This window comes from Camellia sinensis, chromosome 6 (genome assembly GCF_055761805.1).
Source record: "Camellia sinensis isolate YWXY chromosome 6, ASM5576180v1, whole genome shotgun sequence".
Taxonomy (NCBI): domain Eukaryota; kingdom Viridiplantae; phylum Streptophyta; class Magnoliopsida; order Ericales; family Theaceae; genus Camellia; species Camellia sinensis.
The window spans coordinates 201,246,775-201,263,672 of record NC_138966.1 but is presented as its reverse complement, the minus strand read 5'-3'; the positions used below and the strand labels follow the sequence as shown (position 1 = coordinate 201,263,672).

Here is a 16,898-nt window from a genome sequence, read left to right as displayed (position 1 = left end):
GGCAATTTGTAATTTCTCAAACCTCAGGAGAAATCTGTATTTTTACCAAACCTCGAGGGGATGTTTGTAATTTGCCCCTAACTTTTTATGCAGCTACAAGTACAGAAAACAAATGAGAGAAGTAACTTGCCATTGTTATTTTGGTAGTATAGTAGACCATGCTTTCAAATAAAGATAGTATTACTAAAGAACATCTCTTATCTTTCTAACAACAAAAATTTATAAGTATTACCTCTTTTTAAAAACAATGAACTCAGTATATATCATTTAATCATGACCGCTTTGTTGATGTTGCTCACTAGCTCCGCATCCCAACACATCTCGTGAAGGTAGTATAGTGTTTTCGGCATTGCAAAAATCAGAGGAAGCATATATATATGATTAGGTTCAGAAATCATTATCAGTGCTCCAGAGCACTTCGGATTGAGAGTCGAGCAGTGTCTTGCACTATGCCTCTGGAAATAAGGTCATGGTTTAAGAACAAAACAATAACAGTTATATCGTCATGAAAATGGCGTCGGACCTTCTTGTCAATCTTCTTAAGATCCGAATATCGCATCTCCCTTTTTCTTGCTGCTTCTTGGAGGGCAGCCTTGACAAGCCTCTTCGCACTTCCCTGCATTACCAAAAATGTTATGGTGAGCACAGAGGTTATATCTCTTGCACTCACAGACACAAAATCAAAATCTAAATATTTGCCGATACACAGACCAATATGTATCTCGATACTGTTAGTTAAAACTGTGGACATTATTTTTAATGTTTTTTCGTTCTCTATTGACAAATAATACCATTTGTGTATAAAGGGAATTAATAGAAATAATTTCTATAAGAATGCAGCCACTGAATGGTTTTTTTTTTTTAATCAGGCCACTGAATGGTTAAAATATGAAATTTATCAACAAAACTTTGTGCAGCCGTTTTGATGAATGACCAAACCATGATGTCTCCTACGTAATATAAATTCTCATAATACTACTCCTTAGAATATACGTATGATATCTCCTATAAAACCAGTAATTCGAAATGAAATTACAGGGCCAACCACCACAAAACAAACAAATTATGGACAAATCAGGATGCAAATTTTAAAGGTCATTTTAATGTTCACAATTTCAGTCCAGAAGAGAGTGATTACAAAAGGAGATAAAAGATGACAAAATCTTACTGCACGCGGATGACTATGGACAATATCCACAGCTTTTTCATTACTCAAGTGTTCCCATAAACCATCAGATGCAAATATAAGAAATAAATCATTTGGCTGTAGAGGATGAGGAAGAATAGACGGGGTAGCAGACAAGATAGGCATATTCATCGGTTCAGAAAGTCTGTACTTCGCATTGAGTGGTTCCCTGTTGAACTGCACATCTTTCATATAAACATCACCTATAGATCTAGAAACCTGAATCACATAAAACCATAAAGTTTAGAATTAGAATCAGATATCAAGAAAGCATTGAAGATTCAAAGTACTAGCTGCTAAAATGGAGAACATACTAAAACAATGAGTTTTTTTGTTCTTCTTTTTTAGTAAGTACTAAAAATCTGGGAAAATACCTCTAGAGAATTTTCTTAATATAAAAGGTTTCAAAAGTAATAAAAATCAACAAGATCTGGTTCTCGTGTTTCCTTTTAACAATTAAAATTCATTGTTGAAATTTTCAAACTAAAGGCAACAAAGCTTGTATGTGGTACAATTTCTACTCTCCATTTTTTTTCCTTTCTTCGTAAGGTTAGGAATTAGTCACTACCATAAAGTGCTAAAGAAACTCATCCAAAAAAAAAAAGAAAAGAAAAAGGGCTATGGAAACTCAAAAGTTATCAAAAGATGTTTAAAGTCACAAGCTCATTGTGGAAGTACAAAAATATCCTAAATGGTCCTATGTCAAATGATCAAAGGAGAACAAGACTATTGGTAGCAGTAGAGATGAGACAAGAAACTTCTAGAGAAAGAAAAGGTGCAGGAGAACCTCCACATACATGAAATTCATATAGTATAAGGGCTTTTACATTGACCAAGATGAGAGAGGGGCAAAAAAAAAAAAAAATTTTGAACATGTCTAAACTTCTAGCCCATCGGAATAATGATATCTAAAAAAAAAATAAAAAAAAATAAAAAAAAAATCTCCAATCTAAACATACATTGGTTGGCATTGTATAGTTTTTTTCTTAGTTGCAGGAATCGTCCAACTAGGTGGGGATTCTGAGTAAGAATCGCGATTCCGCGTTTCTTAGAAAGAAACGTGTAGGAATTGCGTTTCTGTGCAAAGAGAAACGCGATTCAGTCCAAGACGGGATCGTAAAAGGGGGAGAGAGAGAGAGAGAGAGACCCTAGCCTTCGATGTCGACAGTGAACAATGGTAGCAACTTTGTAGTTGGATTGATTTAGGGCTCGGATTAGGGCTTTGATTGTCTTCGTCACTCTCTTCTCTCACTATCGATCACGATCGTCTTTGTCTCTGAGGGGTTCGATCATCTTCGTCACTCTCTCAATCGTCTTCATCTCTCTCTCTCTCTTCGTCTCTGCGCTTCTCTCTCTCTTCGTCTCTGCTTCTCTCTCCCTTTGTCTCTCAATCGATTCGTTGTTCTCAATCTCTTCGTCTCTATGATTTAATGGATCACATATAATAAATATAATTTATCATATTTAATATATATAATAAAATTTATAAATTATAATTTTTATCATATATAATAAAATATCTAATTATTATTTTTAAAATATCATATATAATAATAATTTTTGTAAATTATTATTTATTAACTTTTTAACATATAATAAATAAAATAAATCATCTAATTATTTAAAAGAAATCTAATTAAATCATATATAATAAAAAAATTATAAAATAAAATATCTAATCTTTCTTTTTATTTATTTTAACATAATTTATTATTCCTTATTTATTATAATTATTTATTTATAATATATATATATATATATATCAATTAAAAATAAAAAAATAAGTTAACAATAACATATTATTTAAAAAATATAATAAATAAATAAAATAATTAATATGTATTAAAATATATATATATTACCGCTCCCCGAGACGCTCCTAACCTAAGAAACTTCTATCAGTTCACACTTCCTCGCTCCCGCTCCCGCCCCCCTCCCGCATTCTACTACAATCCTTAGGTACACCATATCAAGCCATTTGGCAATGTGCTCATGGCAACATTCAACGTCTCTGTAACTTCCATCCATCAAAGAATGCAACCACCAAGTTCAATTTTTTACTAGTAACCCTGAAAAGGACCAACTTCCACTACTCTTTTACAACAGGGTAATAGATGGATTGGAGCCATGGTTATTTCATCATAACTACACATACAATACCTACTTGGGAGCTCTCACCTAAATAGTTGGCTGCAAAACCGTATGTCTTCATTTCCATATGAAAACACCATCTTTAGTGACACGGAGAGAAAATTATGTTGCACAATAGCAGATTATTCTGTCCATTTTTACTTGTTTAAAATGCTTCGAGCTCGACAGGATGCACACAGGGCACTACAGTCATTCCTTATTGGTTTAGGTCTTCCTCATTACGTCAGTTTGTTGATGAAAAAGTAATTTCTTTTGAATTTGAACCACAAACCAGGGAGCATCTCAGACGAGACATATTTAATTTTTCCACGCCAAGTTTGTTGCTCATATCTTTCAGATTACTATGGCAGCATGTAAGGTTGAATCGAAAGCACCCTTTTTTTATGATGATTCCTGTTTTTTTTTTTTTTTTTTTGCATAAATTTTTTTAATGATGATTCTAAAGCACACATTATACAAACCCATTGACATTTACACAAGCCTAATTACTTAAAGCTACTTTTGAGGTTAGATATGACATCTTAAGGCCTCGTTTGGCAAGAGGCTATTTTAGCCAATTAGTCAAAAAGTTACTAAATTAGCCAAAAAGTCAACAACCCATACCAAAAAGTCAAAGATTCTCTTTTCTCTCTACTTTTTGCACATCTTTTCGTAATTAGCCAAAAAGTCATCCCAAACATACAAGTTTTTTTTACCTACCTTTTTAGCCAAACAGTCAAAAAGTTACTAAATTAGCCTGTTCCCAAACGAGCATCATTACAAGATCAAGCATGTTCTCAAACAACACTGAGATTCAAAGTCAAAAAACCTTGATACATATGCTGGTCTCAAGACTTTCAAATTAAAATCTAGGGAATCACACACTATGAGAATCCAAGTAGAAACTGAGAACAAAGCGTATTTTGGACAGCAGTTTTCAGCATAACAGAAATTAAAATCATGGCTCAATCAACAAGCTTTTATGGTGAAAGAAATTAGAAGAACCTGAATAATGCCTTTTACTCTCCAAACTCCATGCTTGAGGACAACAATTTGAGGATCATTGGGGTGTAATTCTTTAAGCTCGTGCCTGACGGCCTCAATGTTGGCATTGTGTTCTGTTGATAATTGTGTGGCAGTAATAACTCCTGTGTCCCCAACTTTCTTCCCCAATACAACACGGGAATCTCCAAGATTTGCTACAAAAAGAGTCTGCTGATATATTACTCCAACAAGACAGCACGAACCAACTGATGCTAAGTTGGGTCGAGCATTCCATAACCTCGAAACATGAGCTGTGAACCCTTGTTCTGTTTCGAGAAAAGCTCTTCTAAGTGTGTCAGCTGTTACAACACCGCCATCTTCCGCTGCTATTGCTGCATAAACACAGAGTCTAAGATCACAAAAAATAAGAAGCAATTACTTTTTTGATGTTGAACCCAAATTATATCAACACACAGAGTCTAAGATCACAAAAAATAAGAAGCAATTGCTTTTTTGATGTTGAACCCAAATTATATCAACACGATCTTCAACTCTTCACTCTATGGTGCCAAAACAAACAATCTGCAATAAAATTAGATTACTGTGGGTGTACGTGCGTGTATGTGACCATGTGTATCAAATACAGAACACACTGGTTAATTTTGACGTATTTAGAAAGATTAAACCTTATATATACTTTCAATGTATATCACAAACCATTGTTGTTTAACTTCATTTAAAGTTCAATCAAACCAGACCCTCCAAAAGCCATAAAAAATCCCATCTACTGCTGCATTAACAGTTGCCAATTTAGCAAAGAAAGTACAAAACCATAGTGTTTTAGCATTAAATCAGTTGCCAATTTAGCTGAGTAAATGTAAAAAGATCACAATTTTAACAAGTTACATATACCAATTCAATAAAAAAATTACAAGAATCGAACCAGAAGACGAACCTTGGAAGTGGCGGAACAAGTGATCGCAAACATATCGAGCCGCCTCGGGGCCTCCGTGACCGTCGTAGACGCCGACGAACGTCCCGAAGGGTCCGGACTCGATTTGGCTCTGGTCCTCGAGCACCTGGTTCGCCTGTAGCACCGCCATCGACAACTCCCCGCTCGAGCACCTCCCAATGTCCCGATACCGGAGCAACCCGTCTCTGACGAAACCATCAGCGCCGCGGGAATTACCCTCAGATGGCTTCCAACAAAGCGTGAGCTGATTCATCAACGCCTCCACCATCCCACATCTCTCGATTAAAAAACCCAAAAACCCTGATCTTCTCCTCCTCCTCCTCACCCAATTCTCCCCAATAAGGCCAAGTTTTTTTAGCCCCTCTTCATCCAAATTTTAAGAGAATATATATATATATATATATAGAGGGGTAGAGAGAGAGAGAGAAGGAAACCCTAGGTGAGAGAATAGGGGTGGAGGGAGGTGGGGGTTGTTCGGTGGAGGAGGAGCATGGTTGTGTTCATTCTGTGTGGAAGAAGATGACGTAGGGAAGCCTTTTGTTGGGTGTCACTTTCACTGTCTGTGTATATATATATATATCTGTATATCTTGTATAAGCATAATTTTGTATGTATGGACGTTGTATGCGAAACGCTCTTTTACTTATGATAACAATTGGGAATTTCAGTTCTAAAACTGCTTTCTGTGTTTTTGTTTTTGTTTTTGTTTTTATTTTTTTGTCGCCTTTTGAGTTTTGTCCTTTTGCTTCAAACTGCTTTTGTTTTTCTGTTTTGTTTTTTTGTGTTTTTTTTTTTTCATTCTCGGTAATTTTCTTCGACAGCATATCTACTGCCATGGTTTCGAGCAAGTAAAAAATTGACGAAGAAGACACTGACTGAAGGTTTTGTTGGGCCGGGCCATATTTGCGGATGATGGGCTCTGTAAATCGGGTTTACGGGTTAATGGTTTTTGTGCGTTTGTTTTTCCGGACTCTTTTTTTATTATTATTATATAGAAATTGCTTGTTTTATAACCAATTTTGAGAATTAGGCTTTGTTTGTCGTCCTCTAAAAAAGTTAAAAAGTTAAAAAGTTGTTATCCTATTTAAGTCACATCATCTCTATATCACATCATTTCATATCTAATCCATACCTGACTCATATTTCATAAAAAGTCAAAAAGTACACTTATTTAAAACATCCTAAACAACCCCTTAACTCAATTATAAGACAAAACTCTCTAAGAGCTTAAAATAAAAATAAATAAAAATATTCAGTTTTCATAACTAATTCAGTAGTAAATTATGTTCATCTCTTTACATTGACGGTGAATTTGGTAGAAAATTTGTTGAAGCTTGACTATATGGGTGTTTGGAAAGTGGGTTTTTTTATAGATTTTTTTAGTTGTAAGATATTATTGGAGAAAAAAAATTTTGTGTTTAGAAAAATGTTAGATTTTTTTGTGGTTGGATGTGATGTTTATGAGAGAAAAAGTGAAATAATTATGGAGTTTGATGTAATATTTTATTTGGACTTGTTTTTTTTTTTAATTTTGTAATCAATTTGTCTTTTAGTAAAAAATTAAAAAAAAAAAAAAACTAAAAAAATTCCTTCCCAAATAGCGCCATATGTATGAAGATATAAATCACATAGGTTAGTCTTCTATCTCACTAAAATGTTAGGGGTTTGACTCTACATATTTGATTGGGAATTTTATTTTCACTTTAGAAACTGTACACATTTGTAATTTACTTGTGTTGTATCAATAAATAACTAAATAAATAAAATTATTAAAAAGTTGTAATTTTAATATGTTGTCAAAATACAATAGTCTTTATAAACAATTGCATTGAAGATGCTCAATTTTCTTAGTTGCCTTGTAGCGGCACCTAGATCAACCAAAACAGACTATTGCTATTGATTGTATCTCATGAGAAATGTTCAACCTAAAAAGAAAACTCTTTCCAAAAAAGGGGGTAGCCCTTTAGTTTTGCAAAGAACCTTGCATGTTAATTACTTGAAACAATAAACAAACTTTAAATTAATTACTTCAAACTACAATATGCCTAAAAAATAAATAAATCTACGGTGTGCGTATTTTTCTTAACTCTTTAAGACCTCATTTGTGTTGCAATAACCGAGCACATAAACTAATTAGAGTCATACATATTAGATAGTGAGGTTATTATAAGTAAATAATTTCACTTAAATTGCTCCACCTATATTTTATGCGGTTGATTTTATGGTCCGTAAACTTGTTATTTGTGTTAAAAGGAATTGCCCATTTAATTGTTAACAAAAAAAAAAAGCATAGAATGTTGGGTTAATCAGCTCATCAAATCTGTGATCAGTTTTCAAAATTTCCTTCCCCCATCTCCTCTACTCCACAAACCTCTGGGAATTAAATAGGCATTTGGGGAATAATAGATCATAGATGTTAGTTGAACAAATATAATAATGTAAATTGCAATGCTTACTATGCCCACATCTCATGAGCACACTAGTAGAGAAAGCCAAGACATGGATTAGCTTCAAGAATTGTTGCCCCACATTTGCTTGTGCAATCCAGCAAGACAAACAAGAAAATCAACATCAAGTCAACTGCAATGCTAATTTGGTCCCTACAAATTGGAGCAACAAAAGATTCTGTTGCATAGATGCTTTCCCATGGGGTCATTGGACCAAATTACTGTCCCTTAATTATTCAGTCTCAAAATACTATATAACATCATTCAATAATTTGTATGCAGAGACCTAATTCCAATATTAATATAATTTGGAGATTCAATATCATGCTAAACAGACATCAAACTAAAAATATGTAGTTCCCAATATTCCTCCTCACCTCTTATCCCACATTTAGTGAGTCAATCATACACGCTCATAGTATTTTCAATAAGTGACATGACAGAAAACTTTACTAATAAAACAATGTTAACCTAACTTTCTTAGCTAGTTAAAAAAAAAAAAAAAAAAACCCCAAAAGACTCATCTAATATATTTTTTAATTATTTATCTTTTATGTTATATAAATAATATCCTATAATACTCTACAACTATCTAATATAATTTTGCAGTATAGTCATGGGGGGACTCTACTAAAAAATTGTCAAATGTGTCTCATGGAGATTGGGACTTCACAACCAATTTTCTATGAGGTGTGTCCGCAAGACAGGCCATGGCCCATGGCCAACCTATCCATTCAGAGCTCGTTTGAAAAGAAATAACTTGGGATTTTTTTTTGGTTAAAATAGTCAAAAAAATAAACAAAATAAATTAAAAAATTAATAAGACAAAATTTTACAACCAAACCATAATCACTTCATTTTTTCTCTTATAAAAGTCAAAAAAGCTAAAAAATCCATCCAAAACGAGATGTTTTAGTCCTAAACTAAAATAATTAAAAAGTCAAAAAATCAACCTACATCCCAAAAGAACCCTCAATCGGCTAGGCCTCCGCAACCGAGCCAAGGTTCTCTCCTTGCAGCCTCGTACTTGCGTCCGTCCTTGCAGGCCTTCGGGTCTACTTTTAGGCCCAATTTTGATAATCCGAACCGTTCATATTTTATAATTTATTCAGTATATCATACCTGTAAAAAATCAAGTTGATCGGATATCAGAAAGCATGTGTTCGAAAAATTGAACTAAAAACTATTTTTTAAAGAATTTAATAAACAGTTTTCCGAACACATGCTTTCTGATATCCGATCAACTTGATTTTTTACAGGTATGATATACTGAATAAATCATAAAATATGAACGGTTCGGATTATCAAAATTGGGCCTAAAACTAGACCCGAAGGCCTGCAAGGACAAGTGCAAGGATGGAAGCTGCAAGGAGAGGATCCTCATTCTCCGCAACCCCCTTTGCACTGCCACAACGCTGGAATGGATTGTCCAATCAATCTCTTTCAAGTGAAGAGATGAAACTAAGTAATTCTATTTGCACTCAAAAAATTAATTAGTGTGCCTAATTTCTTAATATTCTTTACTAAATTATATAGGATTATAATTTATTCTCAATACACTCTGTGTTTTTCACAAGTTACTCTTCAAAATAAAATCATAATTTATGATATACTTAAATAATAAACAAATCAATTCAAATCTCTCTCTCTCTCTCCTCAGCCATAGCACTCCCTCACCCTCACTCTCGCTCTCATGTTTTTTCATTGATTACAATTTTTCATTATTTAGGATAGTGGTTTTTTTTTTTTTTTTTCCGTTGATTTTTCACAATGATTGTTTAGGATAATGGTTGATCTTCGCAATGGTTGTGGCTGATCTTCGTTGATTTTCAATTTCGGCCTTTGTTCGTTGTTTGGCCTTTGTTCGCGATGGTTGTTTGGCCATTGTTTGGTTGACATCTACGTGAATGGTTGTTTGGCCATTGTTTGGTTTGATGGATTGTTTCAAAAGATATATTTGATTATTATTTTTATTTATTGTTTAATTTTGTTTTAAAAAAATTTATTTACAAGTAACAACACAATAAGAAGCAATAATGCTTATGATAATGGTGAATTTTGGTAGGATAGATTGGAGTTTTAGAGTGAGGAACAAAGTAAAGAGAAAATAATTGAAATTTGTGAAAGAAGATGAAGAGGCTTGAATATGAAAAATAAATATAAGTGATTAGGGTGTACCATAAAAAAATATTTTAGGGTTTAATGTGTATTGTCCTTATTGGTAAATTTATATTAGGGTCTAAAATAAGAATTAAAATTTAAAAATTTTAGTTGGGCATACTGAATTATTATTTGGATGCAAATAAAATCACCCGATGAAGCTTTACCCATTTCCTTTTGTCTAATGGCTTTGCTTAATTATCAAATAAATTAATGTTAGTATTTGAGAGGGTAATTTATGTGAGTAAACTAGGTCGAGCTAAGTCCAGTCTTGAGCATTTGAGCCGAGTGATGGACCGAGGTAGCAGCTACAATAGCCTTGTCCTGGGCCATCTAGGCACCAAGCCAATTAGAGGTGTCTTTAGAGCCTTGACCGCGCTATCTAGAGCAAACCTAAGGCGGACCGAGGTAAGAACAAGGAAGAGGGCCAAGATAAGTATAGCTCAGCATTGGGCCCTCTTGCAATGATGATTACCATGACTTAACCTACAGTAGCATGGGGCCACGGAAGCTCGGTTGAATGTTGTGTTTGTCGAGGTAAAAGGTCTAAGCCATCTCACTTAACTGGTAGCGAGCAGGGTGCTACAAGGGTAGGTATTATCTTTGGAAGTGTGATTCCTAAGAGGATTCTGCTAAGGAGATTTAGAATCCTACTAGGATTGTGTCAGACAAAATCTATAAAAGCTCATGATAGGACCTATGTACAGGTATTGCAATTCTTACTCTCAATTACACAGAGTTTTTGTGTCTATTGTCTATTCACTGACTTAGGCATTGGAGAGCTTTCCAGCACACCCCCGCTGACTAACTCACGTTTGTGTTTTTAGGTAGTAAAGCGACAACATTTGGAGAAGTGCAAACTTGATTAATAGGGTTATACGAGAAGATTATTCTGTGCTCCTACAATTGGCGCTATCTGTGGGAAAGATTACAGAGAACAAACCTTTTGATTAAGTTTTCCTTCGATTAATTTCAATGGCGCATAATGAAGACTTGTCGCATTCTACTATCAATGGGCAAACCCCTGAAGGCGGTGGGAGGCGCGAAGGTTTGCCTTTTGTCCGCCCATAGCGAAATTGGATCCCCACCGATGGAACCTACGGAGAGACAAGCGAGAAAGATGAGGCTCAAGTTCACATCGCTCTCAAAGCCTTGATAGATAGAGGCGGATGATGGATCCTCAGGTTTTGGAGAATTGCGTAAGGGAGCAAGACGAAGTGATAAGGAGAATAGCGGTTGACATAGAGACGATGAAGTGCTAGATAAAAAAGCAAAAGGGTGGCAGAAGAAGAGATGGGCAAAGGCAGAACGCACTCTCGCCACTCTGGAGATCGTGACAGACAAGTCACACGATCACAGATTGAAAGCAGAAGCCTTAGGACAGGCGACACACAGTCAAGGACTTCCAGGACTCGTTACTCCAAGTCTGAGAGGACGAGGACGGAAAGGTCTTGTACAGAGGGAAGCAGTTATAGGCCCTCACATACGCACCAGATGACATCAAGACACACAGAGATGCCTAGGTCAGCAGACTTACAGACAGTGCTAGAAGAGAGGGCTCGAAAGAGAGAAGACGCCCAGGCACGCGACCTCCAAAGGGTCTCGGCTCTGCAGCGGTTGGCTTCTCGGACACATGGAAGTGTTGAGGTTAAAATGCCAGTACCACGCCTTGCTTATGAACCAGTGGACAAAGCGTTAGTAAGATTGCAGAGCATGCTGTTCGTTCCAGAGATAAAGAACGCACCATTACCCTTAGGCTTCCACCAACCTAAGTTCACAGCTTGTGAGGGAAAATCAGACCCCTACATGCATTTGAGCCATTTTCGCTAGGTAATGGCTGTATATTGATGGAATGAGACCCTAATGTGTATCTTGTTTCTTTCAAGCTTAGGCGACCTGGGCCTAACTTGGTTTGAAAAGCTACCCGAAGACAGCATAGCTTCATGGGCGCAACTGGCAGAATCGTTTGTTACCAGGTTTAGAACAAACACTAAAACGCCAGTGGAGATAGACCAACTGCTCTCCATCGACATAGGCTAGAAAGAAACACTGAAGTCTTATAGCAACCAGTATTGGGAGACTTTTAATCAAATTGGAGATTGCCCTACAAACCTAATTATTGCACAGTACAAACGGGGTTTGCCGGCATGCAATAAGTTAAGGGATTCAATGACAATAATGTTACTCCTCACGATGGAAGCCCTAATGGAGAGAGTGTATCAGCACATCAGGGCAGATGATGATGGCGCTCAAGCCAAGGCAAATCTGGCACAACAACGATGTCAGACAAAAAGCCCACGGCAAAATTCAATACGACCGTCACAAGGAACGATCAAATAAAAATGGTTGAAACAGACGATCGAACGATAAAGACTCCCAGGCAAGGAGGTTGAGAGTCCGCACTGCTATTACCACAGTGTTCAATAAGCCAATCTACCGGATTCTTAGTTAGAGACATGACGAACCCTTCATTCAGTGGCCAACCAAGTTGGGAGAAGCACAGAGGGGATACGATGATAGATACCGGTACACCTTCTATGATGAAAAAGGCACCGAACTGAAAACTGTACACCATTGAGGTAGCATCTAGAGGAGTTAGAAGCTGCAAGCCACTTGGACCAGTACATTGAAGGACGAGCTCGGCCAGCCTCCTAGGACCGCAAAGAGCCCAATGAGATGCCAACTGAAGGACCGTCTCAAGGCATAATCAATTTAATACATGGGATTGTCGAGCTAAAGCGGGTCTGTGAGCATAGAGGAATGATCAAAAAGGCAGAACAGCTGAAGGAAGTACTAAGTGTACAGCCCACCGTGAAAAGAGGGAAGACAGAAGCGACTAATGTCATCACCTTCTCTGACAGGCATTTGGCAAGATTGCAAAGCCCCCACAATGACACGCTGGTGGTTACTCTGCGCGTGAAGAACTTTGACATCAAGCAGATCTTGATAGACCAGGGGCGCTCATGCAAGATAATATACTATGAGACCTTCAAGCAACTCAAGTTGGAAGACAAAGATTTAGCACCCACGACATCTGCTTTGGTTGGTTTCATCTCAATGCCAGAATGGCCGGTTGGCAAGATAATTCTACTTGTCAAAACTAGAACTATGACAAATCAAGTGGAATTATGGGTGTTGAAAGCCCCTTCCACATACAACATAATCTTGGAGAGAGCATAGTTACACACCGTGTGAGCGGTGGCATCAACCTACCACCAAGTGATGCGGTTTCTTAACGAAGCTGGAATAATTGAAGAGGTCTTAGGAGACCAAATCATGTCCAAGCAATGCTTCGTGACAGTAAACAGCAACCGAGCGGCCAAAGGGTTCGTATAAATGATAAAGGAACCAGAAAGCAATGAATTGTTTGTAGACGTCGGCAAAGCAGCCGAACAGAAGGTAGTAGAAGATCTGGTGGAGGTGAAGATAGACGAGAAAAACCTAAAGAAATTCTTTCTGCTTGGCTCATCTCTGTCCAGCACCGAGAGAATAGAGATCATAGACTTCTTAATCTTTACATCGAGGTGTTTGCCTGGACACTGTATGATATGCCAAGCATTGATCTAACTTTTATCTGTCATCAGCTTAATGTCCACCAAACCGCCAGATCAATTATACATCGAACGTGCCGACCGACACTTCACCACGCCGAGATTGTGGCTAAGGAAGTGGGAAACCTGCCAGAAGCAGGGGCGATCAAAGAAGTCCACTATCCCAAGTGGATCTCCAACACCGTAATGGTACCAAAGAAGAACGGCAAGTGGCGCGTATGTGTGGACTACAAGACGGTCAACAAAGCATGCCCAAAAGGCTGTTTTCCCTTACCACGGACGGACCAACTGGTAGACCTAACTGCAAGTCATAACGGACTTAACTTTCTCGATGCATATCGTGGATACCATCAGATCGCTATGTTTGAACCGGATCAGAAGGTCACATCCTTTACAACACCTAAGGGATTGTATTGTTATAAGGTCATGCCCTTTGACCTAAAAAATGCAATGACAACATTCCAGCAAATGATCAGTAAAATGTTCAAGCCGTTGTTGGGCAGAACAATGGAAGCATACATAGACGACATGGTGGTCAAGAGTAAGAATGAAGGAGACCATCTCAAGGACCTAGCTGAGATGTTTCACATTTTGAAGATCCACAATCTGCGATTGAACGCAACCAAATGCACATTTGGCATAAGGTCAGGTAAATCTCTTGGCTTTCTAATGACCAACCGAGGTATAGAAGCCGATCCTTCTCAGATCAAAGCCATTCAAGATCTCGAGAGGCCCAACACAGTCAAGGAAGTACAGCATCTCATGGGCCTAGCGGCCGCACTAAATCGGTTCATAAGTCGGTCGTCAGACAGATGTCAACCGTTTTTCCAGGCACTAAAGGCCAAGTTTGAATGGGATGACGAGTGCGACCGCGCTCTGAAAAGCTTGAAAAAATACATGACCTCTCCGCCGTTGTTGGTAACCCCAATATCAAAAGAGAAACTTTTTCTATACTTGGCAGTTTTTCATCATGTAGTTTTCGCAATATTGGTACGAGTTGAAGAAGTATAGTACCTGTCTATCTTTTATGTTAGGAAGACGTTACTAGGCGCTGAAACGAGGTATTTTCCGTTGGAGAAGTTGGCCTCAGCTTTAATGATGGCTTCAAGAAAATTGTCGCACTACTTCCATGCCCACACCGTTATCATCTTAACGGCATTCTCCTTAAAAGCCTTGTTTGAAAGGGCGGGCTTTTCTGGGCGAATTTTAAAGTGGGCCGTGGAGTTAGGGCAATTCAACATTAAGTTTCAAACAAGAACCGCAATAAAGGCCCACGCTTTGGCAAACTTTGTGGCAGAGTTTGTGCTAGGCAGTCATCATGTTTGCCCGATCAACTTGACCGAGGCAACCGAGCAAAGAGGGAAAAGTGACGTAGGGATAGTGTAGCCCCCGCAGCAGGTCGCTCAACTGCGTAGTAAACCATTCAGCCTTGCAGAAAGGCAAGAAGGAATAGACCACACTACTACAAGCAAGGACTCGTCCAAAAGTGAAGTCCTAAGACTGTCAAACAGTAAGGATCAAATCCTAATGATGGACAATAACTTAGAAGAAGGCATCGTTAATGCCCCTGATCCTAAGACATCATCAGATCCCTCCACTTATTGGAAGTTGTTCGTAGGAAAGATATGGAAGCTCTTCGTGGATAGAGCATCCAACAGGTACGATGCATGACTTGGCATAGTCTTCATCTTGTCAGATGGCTTGACAATTGAACAAGTAATCAATCTTGGATTTCTAGCATCCAACAACGAGGCTGAGTATGATGCATTGTTAGCAAGTTTGAAGTCTGCATTCCGCATGAAAGCCATCGAACTGATGGTGTACAGTGACTCCCAACTAGTAGTCAATCAAATATCGGGCGACTATGAGGCAAAAGACGATAGAATGGCCAAGTATCAAGAGTTGATCAGAAAAGAGATCACGAAGTTTGAAGTGGTGAGGATAGAGCAAATAGGTCGAGAAGAAAATAGCAAGGCAAATGAACTGGCCGATTTTGCGTCAATGGCAGACATATCTGTTCCACACCTATTGCTGCTGGACTACTTATCGAGACCAAGTATTGAAGAACCTAAAGCAACCAAGGTATGCTGCGCCGAACTAGGTCCCTCCTGGATAGACTCCATAGCGGTGTTCTTAAAAGATAGTATTCTGCTAGAGGAGAAGAAGGAAGCCAACAAAATTAGAGTGAAGTCGCAGCGATTTTGGCTCTTCCCATCGCTAGTATTGTAAAAAAAGTCCTTCACGGGACCGTACTTGAAATGTATCCATCATAGCAAGGTTAAAGCATTCTTGTTTGAAATCCACGAGGGCATTTGTGGAAGTCACCAATTAAGATCTCTGGCCTACCAAGCTATTTCATAAGGGTATTGGTGGCCATATATGCAAGCAGATGCAGAGAAGTATGTCAAGAAATGCGATAACTTTCAGAAGTTCACACATCAAATCCATCAACTAACTAGAGAGCTCTTGCCTTTGACCAGCCCTTGGCCTTTTGCAATATGGAGCTTAGACATAGTGAGACCACTCTCAATAGTGCCGAGCAACATAAAGTTTTTTATCGTGGCAATGATCTACGATAGCCCGGTCCTGGGCCATCCAAGTAACAAGCCAGTTAGAGGTGTCTCTAGAGCCTTGACCACGCTATCTAGAGCAAAGTCCTAAGGCAAACAGAGGTGAGAACAAGAAAGAGGGCCGAGATAAGTGTAGCTCGGCATTGGGCCCTCTTGCAGTGATGATTACAACGACTCTACCCAGAGTAGCACGGGGCCAAGGTTCGGTTGAATGTAGTGTCAGCCAAGGTAAAAGGTCTAAGCCGTCTCATTTGACTGGTAGTGAATAGGGTGTTACAAGGGTAGGCATTATCCTTGAAAGTGTGATTCTTAAGAGGACTCCTTTAAGGAAAGTTAAAGTCCTACTGGGATTGTGCCAGACAGAATCTATAAAAGCTCATGATAGAATCTATGTACAGATATTACAATTCTTACTCTCAATTACATAGAGGTTTTGTGTCTATTGTCTATTCGCTGACTTAGGCATCAGAGAGGTTTTCGGCACAACCCCGTCGGTTAGCTTACGTTTGTGTTTTCAGATAGTAAAGTGACGACGTTTGGAGGAGCGCAAACTTGATCAATAAGGTTAAACGAGAAGATTATTCTATACTCGTACAGTATTGTAACATATATGCATTCACATATATGGAAGTTGTTCAAAAAAAACATAAACTAATTAATAGAGGTTACTAAAAATTAAAAGTAATGGAAAGAACCAACCAAACAGTAGAAATATTAAATTTTAATGGGCCTCCAATGTCGGCCCATCCAATTCTAGCCTATTTCAAAAGAATAATGCTTGAGGTATTAAAATTTCTATTAAATGTTTTATCAAATGTCTCTCGCATGGGATGGATCCCACATACCCCACACTTATGTGGGATCCACCACCATGTGAAAGACATTTGATAAAATATT

The 16,898-nt window shown here is 37.8% G+C and overlaps 2 protein-coding genes across 2 annotated transcripts; one reads left to right on the top strand and one right to left on the bottom strand.

The window, feature by feature from the left end:
• Positions 1-113: 113 nt before the first annotated feature.
• On the bottom strand, positions 114-5,945 carry LOC114279685 (Protein phosphatase 2C family protein). The gene is made up of 4 exons (XM_028221974.2): positions 5,256-5,945; positions 4,322-4,692; positions 1,169-1,405; positions 114-616 (listed from the first exon to the last, which is right to left on the bottom strand). Exons 1-4 carry the CDS (start codon positions 5,539-5,541, stop codon positions 401-403), a joined length of 1,110 nt encoding a protein of 369 aa, XP_028077775.2. The 5' UTR covers positions 5,542-5,945; the 3' UTR covers positions 114-400.
• Positions 5,946-12,556: 6,611 nt separating this feature from the next.
• Positions 12,557-13,060, top strand: LOC145794000 (uncharacterized). The gene has a single exon (XM_082876919.1). The coding sequence runs from the start codon at positions 12,557-12,559 to the stop codon at positions 13,058-13,060; it is 504 nt and encodes a 167-aa protein (XP_082733045.1).
• Positions 13,061-16,898: the final 3,838 nt, after the last annotated feature.